Source organism: Cyprinodon variegatus, unplaced genomic scaffold (genome assembly GCF_000732505.1).
Source record: "Cyprinodon variegatus isolate N-32 unplaced genomic scaffold, C_variegatus-1.0 Scaffold701, whole genome shotgun sequence".
NCBI classification, from domain to species: domain Eukaryota; kingdom Metazoa; phylum Chordata; class Actinopteri; order Cyprinodontiformes; family Cyprinodontidae; genus Cyprinodon; species Cyprinodon variegatus.
Window position 1 is genome coordinate 68,960 of NW_015151154.1, and position 17,586 is coordinate 86,545.

The window sequence follows — 17,586 nt, forward strand, 5'->3', positions numbered from 1 at the left end:
CAAAATGCTAACAAGGAAGTGAAAAACGCTTCTATCAGTTTCAATAAACTTTAGACGCCTTAAGCTCTTGTAATTTGGACACCGGCTTTTTTCTTGCTTCACTGATAAAACAGAGACCGTTTAACCGGAACCTCCAATGCAGAATGTACGAAAACGTCGAGGCAACAATTTACACAGGTTTGGACCGTCTGCGCTGTTATGATTTCCTTTATCCCGATTTCCTGATTGTTTAGACCTATACGGCTCTATAGCACAGCCAACTAATGGTCCGTGTTGCTGTGTTGTATCGAGTTTCACACCGTGGTCCAATCTGCAGTCACGCGACCCCGGCTCAGAATCCCTAAAAAAAACGATTGCTGCTCTACTCGGTGTTTTACGGCTTCTCCTGGAGCCTTCATGGTGCATTCAGATACACCCCGGAAAATAGACTATCATTGAATAACTACTGAAATGGTTGTTTATTTACATTGTCATTAAATACGTTGCCATTCTTATTTAAAACCTAGCAAACAGCCTTAAACAAAGAAGTTTTACTGTGGTAGAATACATTTCTGAACTGTTGAAGTCAGACATAAAATGTAAAAAGCTAAAAAAACAAACAAACATTGGAATTGCAGTCAGAAAATGCAAACCGTTTCTTGATCAAATTGGTTAACAAAGCACATTAGGTTTAATATATGAGAGCTTTCGTGGCGCCAGCTTTGAACAACTGTGATTTGTTTTCATGATAAGATTATTATAATAAGATTAAATAAAATTTTTCCATTAGCCACCCTAAGAATTGGAAGGAAATAATGTGCACCACTGCCAGTAAATCTCTATGTTTATGTATGTGCACTTTTTTTATTTTATTTAGTAGCGTCACTAATTTACAAAAGGGAACTCAAGAAAATCAAAGCTATTTCATTTCCAAGTATACAAAACACCTATTTTGTCCAAACTCAGTTTGAATCCTTAAAGTTTTTTTTTTTTAATAAAGACCAATTTCCATCAGGATCACAGTCCTCTAGTGTCTATCTCCAGAAGTCTAAAGGAGGGGTAAAGCTTGGCCAGGTTGTTAGTCCATGCACACACACAATCACACCTATGGTGATCAATCAGTCTAACGCAAACTGCAGAGGCGGGGCCAGAACATTTTTATAAGGGTGGCCAGGCAATGACCAATGTACACTGAGGGGTGGCCTAAGGCAGATAGGTGCCAGAACCCCAGGATCAATCTACACTGTTCCAACAGGAAAATGAACGAGCAAAATATCCATATTTTCAAAATAAAGACTAACTATACTTTCCTACAGCCTTTGCTAACAAATAGATGCATATATTTAAAGATCTGTGTTCTCTATATAAAATGTATAGTGGATAAAATTCTTTCAGTTTTGAGTTATGGGGCATAAATCTTTTCCATCGTCATTACTTGTATCAATAAACATTCTCCATAAAATTGATATTTACAAGTACAAGTTTTTTTATTTAAGTTGTTATTTATGTACAATTTCACCGAAGACCTGGAATGAAACAAGGTCGTTCTTGCAGCAAGGCAAAAGAGCTAACTTTTGTGTAGCCCAACACAGGCCATCATCCATCCATTTTCTGTCACACTTATCCCAATCGTGAGAGGTGCTGGTGCCTTGACAGCTGGAGATAGGCACCAGCACTATCAAACAACACTGAGACAAACAGGGCAAAGAACCATTCACGCACACTCTCACACCTAAGGAGAATTTAAAGAAGCCATTTAACCCAACAGTCATGTTTTTGGACTTTGGGAGGAAGCTGGAGTACCTGGAGAGAACCCAGGCATGCTCAGAGAGAACATGCAAACTCCACTCTATGCAGAAAGACCCTGGGTCGGGAATTGAACCCGGAACGTTCTTGTTGCAAGGCAGCAGTGCCACCCTCTGCAGCCCACAACATCATATAGGATACTAACATACAGACTATCCTTTCAATTCTGTCTTAGTCTCATTAGGTACATTTACAACAGAATTTAAGTCCCACTCAGTGATAAAGTACAGTGAAAATACTATTTCCATAACAAACACTGAATTGGTAGATTAATATAAAGACCATATCATAACAAAAGGTTTATTCCTGCAACAATTCATGTCAGGATTCACGGATCCAGACACAAAAAATTGTGAGTTAAAAACACGGACTTAGTAAAAAAAAAAATAACAGTCAGGATACAATATTTATTTCAGTAATAGTTGCTTTTGATTTGTGAACAGTCAGCCCTGATTTTATATTTGTATTTTCCCAAAGTGTTGTAGACAAGGAACAGGTTGAACTTTTATAACAATCAACTTCCTCTACATTGTGTACCATTTCAGAAATTACCCAGCACTGAGTGGACGTTTAGTCATATCTAGTCAATAAATAAATAAATATCATTTGTTAAAGTAGAAAATGTTCTGCATTTTTTTTAATGTAGAAATAGAGACACACAAACATTCAGCGACTTTGGATTCCCCCAATATCTTATTTCCTTAAATTAGCATCTTTTAGTGATTTTAAAATAGAACTAGGTATATCATATTGAAAGTAATTGTAATCCTTTCATACAGGTAAAGTGAATGTAAACCTACCAATAGAGAAACTATTGTTTCCAGCATAATGAATGCAGATGATGTGGTTTGTTCCCATGACGACTAATAGCTTCAACCCTCAGAGCAGAGGAAAAAAAAACAGGTACTAAATGCAATGGAAAGTTTCCATTAACACCATGATGAAGATGCATATCATTCAGAAATGTTTTAATTGTGATTATATAAGAGCACTTTTTCTTCATGTGTTTTTTTTTTTATCTTGTTTTGAATTTTGACAAAAAAAAAACTGGATTTTGTTATTTTGAAATTGGATTCAAACTGAAGTCATAATGACAGATCAAGTGAATAAAGTAGAAACAAACTAAAACAGCAAACACTTAACAGTGCATTCATGCTGTCACGCAACTGCAGCCATATGGAAAAAAAACCCAAAACCATTAAGCATTTACTCACCTAGATGCTCAGACCCAACATGAACATATGCAGAGTTGGTTGGCTTCCCTCCTGAACAGAACAAAGGTGAAAACTCATCAAACACAGATACAGATTAGATTTTTTTAGGCAACATTCCAGACAGTCAAGGATGCAATTATGACACACTGTGAATCCTTGAGTGTTTTGGATGAGAGTGAAGGACCATCTACAGATCTGACACGATTCAACATATCATTTGCATCAGTGCGTCTCAGATTAAAGAGATGCTGGAGAGTTATAAAGTGGCACAGCGGGAGCTGCTGTCATTGCTTTGGATCGCATCATGAGTGTTTCAGGCAGCCTGGAGAGTTGGAAAAAAAAACAAAAAACACATTTACCTACCTATGGTTACTCGAATGAATAAAAATTACAGTTTTCCAGTAATTATTTCATCCATTAAGGTAAAATGTTATCCAAATAATCCAGCCTGTGTGTGAAATAACAGGTTGTGCCACGCTGTGCAGCTACAGCTGAAGTCAGATGTTTGTAATAATTGGTCTGTTTTGGCATCTTAAGGGTATTTTGAGCCACTCTTTGTGGAATAGATTTATTCAAACCATGTTAAACAGGTTTTTGGATGACCTTTTTAGGGTGCTGCTTTGGCATCTCACTGCCGCCATTCAGAGATGGAATTCATGCGATGCTTTGGATCGCTTTTCCAGCTAAAAAAATGATGGCTGGGCATTCCTCTGGAATATTTTGTTAAGAGCTTTATTCAAAGATCTGCTGGTTAGTTCAAGGTTTGCAAGCCTTTCAGCAGCAAAGCAGCCCTACTAACCAGCATGTTTGTCAGATTCTAGGATGTAATTGGATGCCCAAATACCTAAAAGTGTAATTTCTATCTCATCAGATGCAAAAATGTTTAATTTGACATGCAGCCACACGGGCCTGCCAGGTATTTGGAGGTATTCACTCATTCTGGCAAAGTAGCTGCATAGATGGAGCCATAACGCCCCCTCCCTACCTGATCTGTGGAAACTGCACAGCTGTTAACAAAAACAACATGATCACTTGTATCAGTCAGGAAATTCATGAGCACCAGTATTCTGAAATCCTGCAGGGAAATCAGGAGCAGAACAGCTATATGATGAATGATGCGTGGTTTTATAATTCAAATTCTCTCATTGATAAATGTGTATATTATTTATATTGTCTTTTTTAATTAAATAAATGATTATCATCCATTCTTTATGTGAATACTTAACGAGGAGCTGTTTATAAAGCCAGATACCTGTAAAACGCCATACTTTATTTTCAAATGATTGTAGTGGTATGAGCAGCAGTTTATTCTAATCCAGTCTGTGGGATGCAACCCTTTTTGTTTTTGTTTTTCATTTTTGTTGCATTTTTTTTTCTTTTACAGCACTGCTGGTGTTTGTAAGGAAAATGTCCCGGAGAGGAAAACTTCTTCCTTTCACTTTGACCTGTGGTTCTGCCTGACTCTGCAGAACTGGATACTTGATTTTGGAAGACCTATCGCCATGGTATGCCAAACCTTAAGCTCCTAATATGTACTTTGATATTGTTGGATAGAATCAACCCAAGTTTAGGTATAAATACAAGTTTTTCGCATGTTTCTAGATCGTCCTTCCCCTGGAATGGTTTCCTCTGAACAAGCCAAGTGCTGGAGACTATTTCCACATGGCCTACAATGTCATTACACCATTTCTAATGCTGAAGGTAAATATTAAGCACACAGCTCTTTGGTAATAATAAATCAGCTTTTTGCAGGTGCTCTAAAGCCTTTATAACCAAAGCTTCCTTATCATTTATGTAGCTTTTGAAATGTCCTCCCAGACGGATTGCATTAAAATGTGATGATGCTCTGCACCTTTACTAGTATCCGTTAGATTTTCTTTTTAAATAGTTCAGAGTTGTTTTTTCTTTCAGATCATCACAAATATATATTAAGGCAAACGCCAACATTTTGCATATCTTTGATAATACAGCACACTTGGAATAGAGATGGAATAGAGACTGGCTTCAGTTTTTGGTGTGTTAATCCACACTTTGCAATATTATCACAGTTCAGGAATTTAAAAGGCATTCGATTTGGTTTTGTTCCATTTAACAGCAGTTAGACACTGACCTCCACTAATATCACTCAGATAATATAAGCAGCAATACTCTTAAAGAGACATTTCATATTTTGCTAATGATACTGCCACCTGTGGCGAAAATGCAGAACTGCAGAAGTTTTCTGCTCTGGTTCGTAATTGGTGCTCGTACTTTCAAGGTTTTTTTCTTTTTACTTTTTTCACCTTACGTGCAGTTGCCATTGGCGACTGAGTTGAACTGGACGCCGGTTGCTTCTGATTATCCACAAAATCCATCTTGAATATAATACTTTGTTTGTCAGTTCAGACCCATTTAACTAATGGATGGGCTTGATGTCACATCCACAGAACAGCGCAGGAACTTCTGACCCAAAGTAAATTCAGTAAAATAGGTTACAGGCTTGTAGATGCATCGGTGCTAAACTACCGAGGTTTCAGTTTTCTCATCAAACAATCTTCAAAGGGCCATCTTTGCAGATCCATTCATGCTAGCAGTAAAAGGCTGGTTATCCTCCCGCAGCAGTGCGTCGCAGTGAGCTTGTCGCAGAAATTTTTGATTTATACCCAATATTGAAGCATGGTCTGCTCTATGTTATTCCACTCCAAAACGCAAGAGGTACTTTNTCACCTTCTGCTCATTAGTTGCAATAAGCAATAAATTAATAAATTTTAAAATTTTTAAATAGATAAGCTAATTAATATATTTTATTCTGATTTTTCCTCACTGATGTATATGTATATAACCACAAATAATATATACCACAAATAATATATAATATAATATTTGACACTAAATCTTAACTATTGTGATTTGAAAAATATTTATATAACACTTATATAACATACTTCGTTTCTATGGATTATGTGATAAGGATGAATTGATTTAATTATTTTTTTACAGCTTATTTAGAGTGTTATTATTGTTAATAATTCAGCTATAGTCTTAAAACGGAATAATTTAGCGGTTTTGAGTTTACGCCTCCCTCCATGTTCTGCTCTTTGATTGGAGGATTACTGGAATGGGCGGAGCCAAAATGCTAACAAGGAAGTGAAAAACGCTTCTATCAGTTTCAATAAACTTTAGACGCCTTAAGCTCTTGTAATTTGGACACCGGCTTTTTTCTTGCTTCACTGATAAAACAGAGACCGTTTAACCGGAACCTCCAATGCAGAATGTACGAAAACGTCGAGGCAACAATTTACACAGGTTTGGACCGTCTGCGCTGTTATGATTTCCTTTATCCCGATTTCCTGATTGTTTAGACTTATACGGCTCTATAGCACAGCCAACTAATGGTCCGTGTTGCTGTGTTGTATCGAGTTTCACACCGTGGTCCAATCTGCAGTCACGCGACCCCGGCTCAGAATCCCTAAAAAAAACGATTGCTGCTCTACTCGGTGTTTTACGGCTTCTCCTGGAGCCTTCATGGTGCATTCACATACACCCCGGAAAATAGACTATCATTGAATAACTACTGAAATGGTTGTTTATTTACATTGTCATTAAATACGTTGCCATTCTTATTTAAAACCTAGCAAACAGCCTTAAACAAAGAAGTTTTACTGTGGTAGAATACATTTCTGAACTGTTGAAGTCAGACATAAAATGTAAAAAGCTAAAAAAACAAACAAACATTGGAATTGCAGTCAGAAAATGCAAACCGTTTCTTGATCAAATTGGTTAACAAAGCACATTAGGTTTAATATATGAGAGCTTTCGTGGCGCCAGCTTTGAACAACTGTGATTTGTTTTCATGATAAGATTATTATAATAAGATTAAATAAAATTTTTCCATTAGCCACCCTAAGAATTGGAAGGAAATAATGTGCACCACTGCCAGTAAATCTCTATGTTTATGTATGTGCACTTTTTTTATTTTATTTAGTAGCGTCACTAATTTACAAAAGGGAACTCAAGAAAATCAAAGCTATTTCATTTCCAAGTATACAAAACACCTATTTTGTCCAAACTCAGTTTGAATCCTTAAAGTTTTTTTTTTTTAATAAAGACCAATTTCCATCAGGATCACAGTCCTCTAGTGTCTATCTCCAGAAGTCTAAAGGAGGGGTAAAGCTTGGCCAGGTTGTTAGTCCATGCACACACACAATCACACCTAGGGTGATCAATCAGTCTAACGCAAACTGCAGAGGCGGGGCCAGAACATTTTTATAAGGGTGGCCAGGCAATGACCAATGTACACTGAGGGGTGGCCTAAGGCAGATAGGTGCCAGAACCCCAGGATCAATCTACACTGTTCCAACAGGAAAATGAACGAGCAAAATATCCATATTTTCAAAATAAAGACTAACTATACTTTCCTACAGCCTTTGCTAACAAATAGATGCATATATTTAAAGATCTGTGTTCTCTATATAAAATGTATAGTGGATAAAATTCTTTCAGTTTTGAGTTATGGGGCATAAATCTTTTCCATCGTCATTACTTGTATCAATAAACATTCTCCATAAAATTGATATTTACAAGTACTAATCATAAATTGATTATTTGATAAGTTTTTTTATTTAAGTTGTTATTTATGTACAATTTCACCGAAGACCTGGAATGAAACAAGGTCGTTCTTGCAGCAAGGCAAAAGAGCTAACTTTTGTGTAGCCCAACACAGGCCATCATCCATCCATTTTCTGTCACACTTATCCCAATCGTGAGAGGTGCTGGTGCCTTGACAGCTGGAGATAGGCACCAGCACTATCAAACAACACTGAGACAAACAGGGCAAAGAACCATTCACGCACACTCTCACACCTAAGGAGAATTTAAAGAAGCCATTTAACCCAACAGTCATGTTTTTGGACTTTGGGAGGAAGCTGGAGTACCTGGAGAGAACCCAGGCATGCTCAGAGAGAACATGCAAACTCCACTCTATGCAGAAAGACCCTGGGTCGGGAATTGAACCCGGAACGTTCTTGTTGCAAGGCAGCAGTGCCACCCTCTGCAGCCCACAACATCATATAGGATACTAACATACAGACTATCCTTTCAATTCTGTCTTAGTCTCATTAGGTACATTTACAACAGAATTTAAGTCCCACTCAGTGATAAAGTACAGTGAAAATACTATTTCCATAACAAACACTGAATTGGTAGATTAATATAAAGACCATATCATAACAAAAGGTTTATTCCTGCAACAATTCATGTCAGGATTCACGGATCCAGACACAAAAAATGGTGAATTAAAAACACGGACTTAGTAAAAAAAAAAATAACAGTCAGGATACAATATTTATTTCAGTAATAGTTGCTTTTGATTTGTGAACAGTCAGCCCTGATTTTATATTTGTATTTTCCCAAAGTGTTGTAGACAAGGAACAGGTTGAACTTTTATAACAATCAACTTCCTCTACATTGTGTGCCATTTCAGAAATTACCCAGCACTGAGTGGACGTTTAGTCATATCTAGTCAATAAATAAATAAATATCATTTGTTAAAGTAGAAAATGTTCTGCATTTTTTTTAATGTAGAAATAGAGACACACAAACATTCAGCGACTTTGGATTCCCCCAATATCTTATTTCCTTAAATTAGCATCTTTTAGTGATTTTAAAATAGAACTAGGTATATCATATTGAAAGTAATTGTAATCCTTTCATACAGGTAAAGTGAATGTAAACCTACCAATAGAGAAACTATTGTTTCCAGCATAATGAATGCAGATGATGTGGTTTGTTCCCATGACGACTAATAGCTTCAACCCTCAGAGCAGAGGAAAAAAAAACAGGTACTAAATGCAATGGAAAGTTTCCATTAACACCATGATGAAGATGCATATCATTCAGAAATGTTTTAATTGTGATTATATAAGAGCACTTTTTCTTCATGTGTTTTTTTTTTTATCTTGTTTTGAATTTTGACAAAAAAAAAACTGGATTTTGTTATTTTGAAATTGGATTCAAACTGAAGTCATAATGACAGATCAAGTGAATAAAGTAGAAACAAACTAAAACAGCAAACACTTAACAGTGCATTCATGCTGTCACGCAACTGCAGCCATATGGAAAAAAAACCCAAAACCATTAAGCATTTACTCACCTAGATGCTCAGACCCAACATGAACATATGCAGAGTTGGTTGGCTTCCCTCCTGAACAGAACAAAGGTGAAAACTCATCAAACACAGATACAGATTAGATTTTTTTAGGCAACATTCCAGACAGTCAAGGATGCAATTATGACACACTGTGAATCCTTGAGTGTTTTGGATGAGAGTGAAGGACCATCTACAGATCTGACACGATTCAACATATCATTTGCATCAGTGCGTCTCAGATTAAAGAGATGCTGGAGAGTTATAAAGTGGCACAGCGGGAGCTGCTGTCATTGCTTTGGATCGCATCATGAGTGTTTCAGGCAGCCTGGAGAGTTGGAAAAAAAAACAAAAAACACATTTACCTACCTATGGTTACTCGAATGAATAAAAATTACAGTTTTCCAGTAATTATTTCATCCATTAAGGTAAAATGTTATCCAAATAATCCAGCCTGTGTGTGAAATAACAGGTTGTGCCACGCTGTGCAGCTACAGCTGAAGTCAGATGTTTGTAATAATTGGTCTGTTTTGGCATCTTAAGGGTATTTTGAGCCACTCTTTGTGGAATAGATTTATTCAAACCATGTTAAACAGGTTTTTGGATGACCTTTTTAGGGTGCTGCTTTGGCATCTCACTGCCGCCATTCAGAGATGGAATTCATGCGATGCTTTGGATCGCTTTTCCAGCTAAAAAAATGATGGCTGGGCATTCCTCTGGAATATTTTGTTAAGAGCTTTATTCAAAGATCTGCTGGTTAGTTCAAGGTTTGCAAGCCTTTCAGCAGCAAAGCAGCCCTACTAACCAGCATGTTTGTCAGATTCTAGGATGTAATTGGATGCCCAAATACCTAAAAGTGTAATTTCTATCTCATCAGATGCAAAAATGTTTAATTTGACATGCAGCCACACGGGCCTGCCAGGTATTTGGAGGTATTCACTCATTCTGGCAAAGTAGCTGCATAGATGGAGCCATAACGCCCCCTCCCTACCTGATCTGTGGAAACTGCACAGCTGTTAACAAAAACAACATGATCACTTGTATCAGTCAGGAAATTCATGAGCACCAGTATTCTGAAATCCTGCAGGGAAATCAGGAGCAGAACAGCTATATGATGAATGATGCGTGGTTTTATAATTCAAATTCTCTCATTGATAAATGTGTATATTATTTATATTGTCTTTTTTAATTAAATAAATGATTATCATCCATTCTTTATGTGAATACTTAACGAGGAGCTGTTTATAAAGCCAGATACCTGTAAAACGCCATACTTTATTTTCAAATGATTGTAGTGGTATGAGCAGCAGTTTATTCTAATCCAGTCTGTGGGATGCAACCCTTTTTGTTTTTGTTTTTCATTTTTGTTGCATTTTTTTTTCTTTTACAGCACTGCTGGTGTTTGTAAGGAAAATGTCCCGGAGAGGAAAACTTCTTCCTTTCACTTTGACCTGTGGTTCTGCCTGACTCTGCAGAACTGGATACTTGATTTTGGAAGACCTATCGCCATGGTATGCCAAACCTTAAGCTCCTAATATGTACTTTGATATTGTTGGATAGAATCAACCCAAGTTTAGGTATAAATACAAGTTTTTCGCATGTTTCTAGATCGTCCTTCCCCTGGAATGGTTTCCTCTGAACAAGCCAAGTGCTGGAGACTATTTCCACATGGCCTACAATGTCATTACACCATTTCTAATGCTGAAGGTAAATATTAAGCACACAGCTCTTTGGTAATAATAAATCAGCTTTTTGCAGGTGCTCTAAAGCCTTTATAACCAAAGCTTCCTTATCATTTATGTAGCTTTTGAAATGTCCTCCCAGACGGATTGCATTAAAATGTGATGATGCTCTGCACCTTTACTAGTATCCGTTAGATTTTCTTTTTAAATAGTTCAGAGTTGTTTTTTCTTTCAGATCATCACAAATATATATTAAGGCAAACGCCAACATTTTGCATATCTTTGATAATACAGCACACTTGGAATAGAGATGGAATAGAGACTGGCTTCAGTTTTTGGTGTGTTAATCCACACTTTGCAATATTATCACAGTTCAGGAATTTAAAAGGCATTCGATTTGGTTTTGTTCCATTTAACAGCAGTTAGACACTGACCTCCACTAATATCACTCAGATAATATAAGCAGCAATACTCTTAAAGAGACATTTCATATTTTGCTAATGATACTGCCACCTGTGGCGAAAATGCAGAACTGCAGAAGTTTTCTGCTCTGGTTCGTAATTGGTGCTCGTACTTTCAAGGTTTTTTTCTTTTTACTTTTTTCACCTTACGTGCAGTTGCCATTGGCGACTGAGTTGAACTGGACGCCGGTTGCTTCTGATTAGCCACAAAATCCATCTTGAATATAATACTTTGTTTGTCAGTTCAGACCCATTTAACTAATGGATGGGCTTGATGTCACATCCACAGAACAGCGCAGGAACTTCTGACCCAAAGTAAATTCAGTAAAATAGGTTACAGGCTTGTAGATGCATCGGTGCTAAACTACCGAGGTTTCGGTTTTCTCATCAAACAATCTTCAAAGGGCCATCTTTGCAGATCCATGCATGCTAGCAGTAAAAAGCTGGTTATACTCCCGCAGCAGTGCGTCGCAGTGAGCTTGTCGCAGAAATTTTTGATTTATACCCAATATTGAAGCATGGTCTGCTCTATGTTATTCCACTCCAAAACGCAAGAGGTACTTTAAGGAACTAGATTTGGAACTAGATACAGCCGAGGCGGTGAGAATGTGGAGGCAAGTTTGTTCAAAAAATGAGGGACATGAGGGCGAAAAGGAGCAGGGATCCAGGTGGAAAAAGGGTCCCAGCGTTCTCGCGCACCTCGCTCTTCTAGCTGGTCCATCTTCACGAGTCGTTTTCCACAATGGCAGTCATACAAACAAAACAAGCCGTTAAGATACCAAACAGGAGATACGCATAGTGTAGAGCGGATGTAGATTTGACCAATCAGAGTCCTCCTGTCTGTGGTCACCTACAATTTTTCAGAGGTGCAGCAGAGTGTCTGCGGAAGGGGCGGGGGCACATTAGCATTCACTGCGACACACACGCAGTCGACTTGGTTTCTGAGTATAAATCAGCCTTGACAGTAAAGTCCTGCGACTCCGGACAAAAGAAGCTTTTAAGGTCATGAAAACAATGAAACCGTGTGAAACATTGAAACATCTACATGCTTTTAGTTAGTGCAAACGGAAATCTGAATCACAATCACAACTTGGTTTGGTTGGGAAGAAAGTTGCAATTTTGACATTTGGCAAAATCATTTGACCTTATTTTAAACCCAGGATCTTGCCCCAAAGCAACAGTGCTACCACCTGCTCCACATAATAAAAACTGTAGATTTGTTTGGTATCAGTCAGTTATTATTTTATCTGTGTGAAAAGAAAGGATCCAAATCAATTGTTTATTTTTAACATTGGCGCTTATATTAGTTTTAAGATTCTCTTAAGGCGAAACCACACATTTTCTATCAGCTGTGACCTTTTATCACATCTTTAAGTTTAGGAAAGAACTGGTTGGCTGCATAAAAATAATCCTTATAAGTACTGTACATCATTATAAGTATGTAACAGAAGTGGAAAAAAAAGTACAGTTTTCACCCTGAAATGACGTGGTCTGTTTAGAAGACGTTCTGATAACACAGAGTCATGAAGGTTTGGACCTATGAGCAGCCTGCATCAAGTTAGTTAGCTTTATTATTTACTCTTTAGTTTAGCGTCTCACCGATATGGTAAGAACTTAGGCAGAGATCAATGCTTTCCCTCCAGTTTGAGCAGGAATGCAGTCATTGTGTAGCTGCACTAATGTTTTGTTATTAACGTTATTACAAAGCGAGTGACTGTAGTTCTCAAAGAAAAGATTAGGGTGTACTTCAAATCAAGAAAGAAATAGGAATCTTTATAAAGAAACATACATTGAAAGTCTGCTCCCCACTCATTTCTGTTATCTGTTTATTAATTATATTCTATTGTATCGTGATATAGAAGCAGTTGTAGCTCTGATCTGATAATTCTTTAATTTATAAAGCTGGACTTGAAACCTAATTGGTTGCTTTTGATTAAAACTAATTAGATAAGGGAATCTTTGAAGATTTTTTTTTTATTGCTATGTTGAATTACTTTTTATAAGAGCTGCTAAAATGAATTTAGGAGCACATAATTAGTAAAAACTGCCAGAAGACATATAGTTAATTAGATTTAAAAAAGTCAAATTCAGGAGTAATTGGCATAATTTGAGATATTTCTAAAAATGTCTAAGTTTAAGCCAGAGACACTTTGGAGCCTCTCTACCTTGTTAACAGTTGCATATCAAAGCACCAAGACTGTCATGTTTGTTGGTAAGCATCCGTGTTTTATACTCTGATACACTTATTTATTATTAATTATATATATTTCACCCACATTTTAAGATTGATGTACTATTATTACATAACATTTACTTTTTTTTTAGATAATTGTCCTGCAAACTTATTCTATAAATCATGCATGATGAATATTCATTTGTAGGTCATTCAGATTTTTACAGAATTCAGAAGAATAAACTATGTATTTGAAATAGATAGACTAATTCATATTAATTTTGAGTAAGTATATTTTTGATTACTTTATTAATTCTAAATACATAAACCTGACAAAAACTATATTTATTGAATGAATATGCACCATGTAAGGATTATTAAATAGGGTTATGGTAAAAAAAAAAAAAAAAAAAAGTAAATAGGAATTTGTAATGTAATTAAATTACATGAATCTTCAAAATTGGGTGACATATTTCTGTGAGTAGAAAAGGTGCTACTTTTAGTGCTTTAATTGTTTTGTATATTTTGATTTTTTTTTATGCCACAAAGCACTAACAGAACGACCAAATTATTTTAAAACTAACCTATGCACCATATACCCTGACATGATATACAACTAAAAACCAGAATGTAAAGGTTAGTAGAAAAACAATTTCCCTCTTAAATATAAATGAAACACTTAAAGCATTGATTGATTCTCAGACCTTTGCAGGTAGATGAGCTTTAAGATTAAAGGTATACTTGAGGATTCTGTTCAAAGTTTTAAAAAAGACCTGCCCTCTCCACATGCACATACACAACCCTGCACCCGCTCCTGAGAGGAAACGTCTATTATGCACAAGTCAATTTCTCCTCGTGCACGCTCTTTTTAAATGTTGCTGTTTACATCACTCATATGACGGAGGATCAGGGCCAAGCTAAAGATTTTTTATTTTTATTTTTTTTTTTAGACTTAAGTCGTAATATTATGAAAATAAAGTCATAAAAGTACGAGAAAAAAGTTACAACAAGAATAAAGTCATAATATTACGAGAATAAATTCGTAAAAATACAAGAATAAAGTCGTAGTGTTATTAGAATAAAGTCCTAATATTAGGAGAATAATGTATTTTATGACAACTCTTACAAGAAGCACTTACAATGAGGAATGTGGAGCATCATGTGAAGTTATACTTTGGAATTGGTTTGACAAATAAGGAAATCTTTTAGCACCAGCATTAAATTGGGCAGAATGTCAAAGAGGACTCAGGCTGCTGTTTGGTGGAGCTGGTCGGCCGTCATATACTGATCGGAGCTCAAAGCTTTCTTTGAAAGGGGTTGTCGTTCTCGTTATTATTTTTCAACTTAATTCTCGTTGTTACGACTTTATTCTCGAAATAAATGAGTAAAAAATCGCTATACAGGCCCTAATACTCCACCGTGCAAGCTTACTATCCGAAAGAAGATTTGCAATTTTTCCGCTATATCCGTCTCACCATCGGTAAGTGAAAAAGGGGACAAGCACATAGGATGGTCTTACATAAACATATCACCAGAAGGATTGACAATTAGGAGGACCACTTATTTTGATGATCCATCCGGAAAAAAAAACATCCTCCACTATAGCTTTAAGATAACTTCTACATATCGGTATCGGCTCATCCTGATTACAGCAAGGCTGATCAGTCGCCTCTAAATGTTTTTCTATCTATTTAAACAGTAATAATACTGCAACTAGTTATGAAGGCAGGTAGGTGTGTTTGTTCTATGAGCTTTATTTATCCAGTATCACTAACAAAGAACAGCAAAGCAAAGAGAATATACAACACCTGAAATCAAACATGCATTTGAATTTTGTTTTTTATTTTTGGGTTTGACATTTTCTTGTGGGACCAGGTTATTAAACTAAGATCAATTCCCCTGCAATGAATTATTCATTACATTTACAGCAGATGCTTGTTTGAAATAAAGGAGAAACCAGACAGCTGGCAGTAAGAACAAAAGCCAGTGGAGCTTAGCAGAAACAAATAAAAGTTTGAAGAGTGAAGGAGAAAATGCATCACAATACTGTTAAAGTTGTCAGAATCCCAACAGGACTGGTCTGTTCAAACACAGCTGGTATTAAAGCAAGCGAGGTGTTCTGCTCCTTCCAGCTGATTGAGCGCACTCCTAGGCCCGTCTCCCGCACAGCCGTCCACCTCTGCATTGTCACTTTCGTCATGGGGGCCAGCATCCACCTGGTGGGGGACTCCATCAATCACCGGCTCATCCTGAGCGGCTACCAGCTCCACCTGTCAGTCAGAGAAAACCCCATCATCAAAGACCTCAAACCGGCGTCACTGGTAAGGCTCAGGGAAACCCCATCACAGGCGAACTGGGAAAACATTGTAATGTTTTCAAAGTCTTGTCAGCATTAGAAGTGTATCTCTGTTAATCCTCCAAGCTCTTCATTTGTCAAAAAATAGTTTTCCTAAAATATGTTTGCCTTCCTTCGGCGACTTTATAAACAAGCGTGATGGTGTCTGCCAGCCAACACGCAGCGCATCTGGAGATCAATTAGGGTTCATGCAGGTTTGTCTCTGCAGGAGGGAAAGCCAGATTCTTCTTAACCTGTTACTGTCATCTGACAGCAAGAGATGAGAAGTTAGATATGTAATTATTCCTCTCCGGCGGAGTATGTGACCTGTGAGTTAATTCACATCTTTAAATTGGCTCTGATTCTCAATGCTAGCTTCAGAACATCACCGTTGCTCTGACAACAATCAGGAGATACCTGAGATGGAAACATGCCTTCTATGAGTTCTCTAACAAGCTATTTGATTCATAATAACTCTTTCATTCTGAAAGGTTTTTCTATCTCAGTGCCAATAGATTCTTGGAAATATTAATAAGGCAAAGCCAGAAAGCAGTCTGTCATTTTGCCTCGGCGTCATGGGCTGATGAAGGCCGTTTTCAGTATTCCACATTCAGCGCAGAAAATCAGAGCTGATCTAAAATCTGTTTAAGGTTGCAGCTTTTCTGCTGGTCATAATCACAGTTTTAATAAAAGTTGGTTCCATGCAGGCATCATTGTAAGCCTACAACCTGGAAATCTCTGATTTCACAGTGGAAATCTTTAGTAATACATTTACACAGGACTTTCTGTCATGATAGTACAATTTCAAACTATATCCATTTACAGGAAAACATTTGATATCACTGGAATAATAAATTACCAATGATAAAGCTTACAAAAAAGAATTACAATCTCAAAATGGAGCAAGCTTTCTCAACAGAATTGCAGATGCTTTTTTTTAAATAGATGTTAAAAATAAATAACCTACAAATCTTAATTTAACAATAGCAAAAATATGCAAACAATATTTTTCTTTAATATAAATACCACACTAAATCGGTATCAATATGTTTGTACTTTTGACAGCCTCGGTTTCTGCATCTATGGGATCCTGACTTTGTTCTGGCTGCAAAAAAAAAAAAGAAAAAAGATGAAATTAACAATTTCCATATTACAGACAAAAATAAATTAAAAAGAAGACAAACAATCCTTTGCAGATGGAAATTAAGACACTTTAGCATCCCTCCTTTGAAGAGGGCTATGACCTCGGGTAGAAATGTGTAACGCTAAACATTCCACACAGGTTTGTATTTTTCTTTTTTTTTCTTTTTTCCCAGGAGGTGGAATGCAATTATAAACAATTGAGGCTACACAGTACCTTATGAGCAACACTGTTTTTCTCAACTCATTAAAATAAATAAATCCTCAAATAATTAAATTTTAATTTCTTTAGAAGCTTTTTGATCTTTATGATTTGCACCTTTGAGGCAACTGAACATATCTACCTTTGCCATTCAAAGCCTGCATTTCATTTAGTCCTGGTTCAACAGATTGCATGTAATTATGTTTTAAACCTTAAGTGGATGCAGGTCAAGTCTATCTGGAATCTTTTAAATGTCTAACAGCTGTTAATGTTTTTTTTGTGCTACCTTAGTCATCTATTTCTAGAAGGTGAATACTATTTTTATTTGTAATGAATGTAGAACAATAATTACTAAGTAGCAAAAGTGTCTCAACAGATTGATATATCTATAAATGCATGCTTTTAGCAATTATTGCTAGTTTTCCTAAATAGCCATTCAGACATGCAAAGGATGAAGGTAATGATGAAAA

General features: G+C 36.6%; 2 protein-coding genes across 2 annotated transcripts in view; both read left to right on the plus strand.

Moving 5' to 3' along the window:
* On the plus strand, window positions 1-4,760 carry cln6 (ceroid-lipofuscinosis, neuronal 6, late infantile, variant). The gene is made up of 4 exons (XM_015394629.1): window positions 1-177; window positions 4,384-4,504; window positions 4,602-4,700; window positions 4,752-4,760. Exons 1-4 carry the CDS (start codon window positions 137-139, stop codon window positions 4,758-4,760), a joined length of 270 nt encoding a protein of 89 aa, XP_015250115.1. The 5' UTR covers window positions 1-136.
* Window positions 4,761-6,107: 1,347 nt separating this feature from the next.
* The window catches only part of LOC107097482 (ceroid-lipofuscinosis neuronal protein 6 homolog), a 22,161-nt gene continuing 10,682 nt past the window's right edge, over window positions 6,108-17,586 (plus strand). Inside the window, exons 1-4 of the mRNA XM_015394632.1 lie at window positions 6,108-6,284; window positions 10,514-10,634; window positions 10,732-10,830; window positions 15,572-15,760. Coding sequence (XP_015250118.1) covers window positions 6,244-6,284; window positions 10,514-10,634; window positions 10,732-10,830; window positions 15,572-15,760 — 450 coding nt within the window. The 5' untranslated portion in view covers window positions 6,108-6,243. The remainder of the gene's footprint in view (window positions 6,285-10,513; window positions 10,635-10,731; window positions 10,831-15,571; window positions 15,761-17,586) is intronic.

What these genes read in the sequence shown, in the direction of transcription:
- cln6 (XM_015394629.1), top strand. Translation starts at nt 137, where the DNA reads ATGCAGAATGTACGAAAACGTCGAGGCAACAATTTACACAG. An exon ending in CGAGGCAACAATTTACACAG is followed by an intron (nt 178 to 4,383) that starts GTTTGGACCGTC and finishes TTTCTTTTACAG; the next exon opens with CACTGCTGGTGTTTGTAAGG. An exon ending in TTGGAAGACCTATCGCCATG is followed by an intron (nt 4,505 to 4,601) that starts GTATGCCAAACC and finishes GCATGTTTCTAG; the next exon opens with ATCGTCCTTCCCCTGGAATG.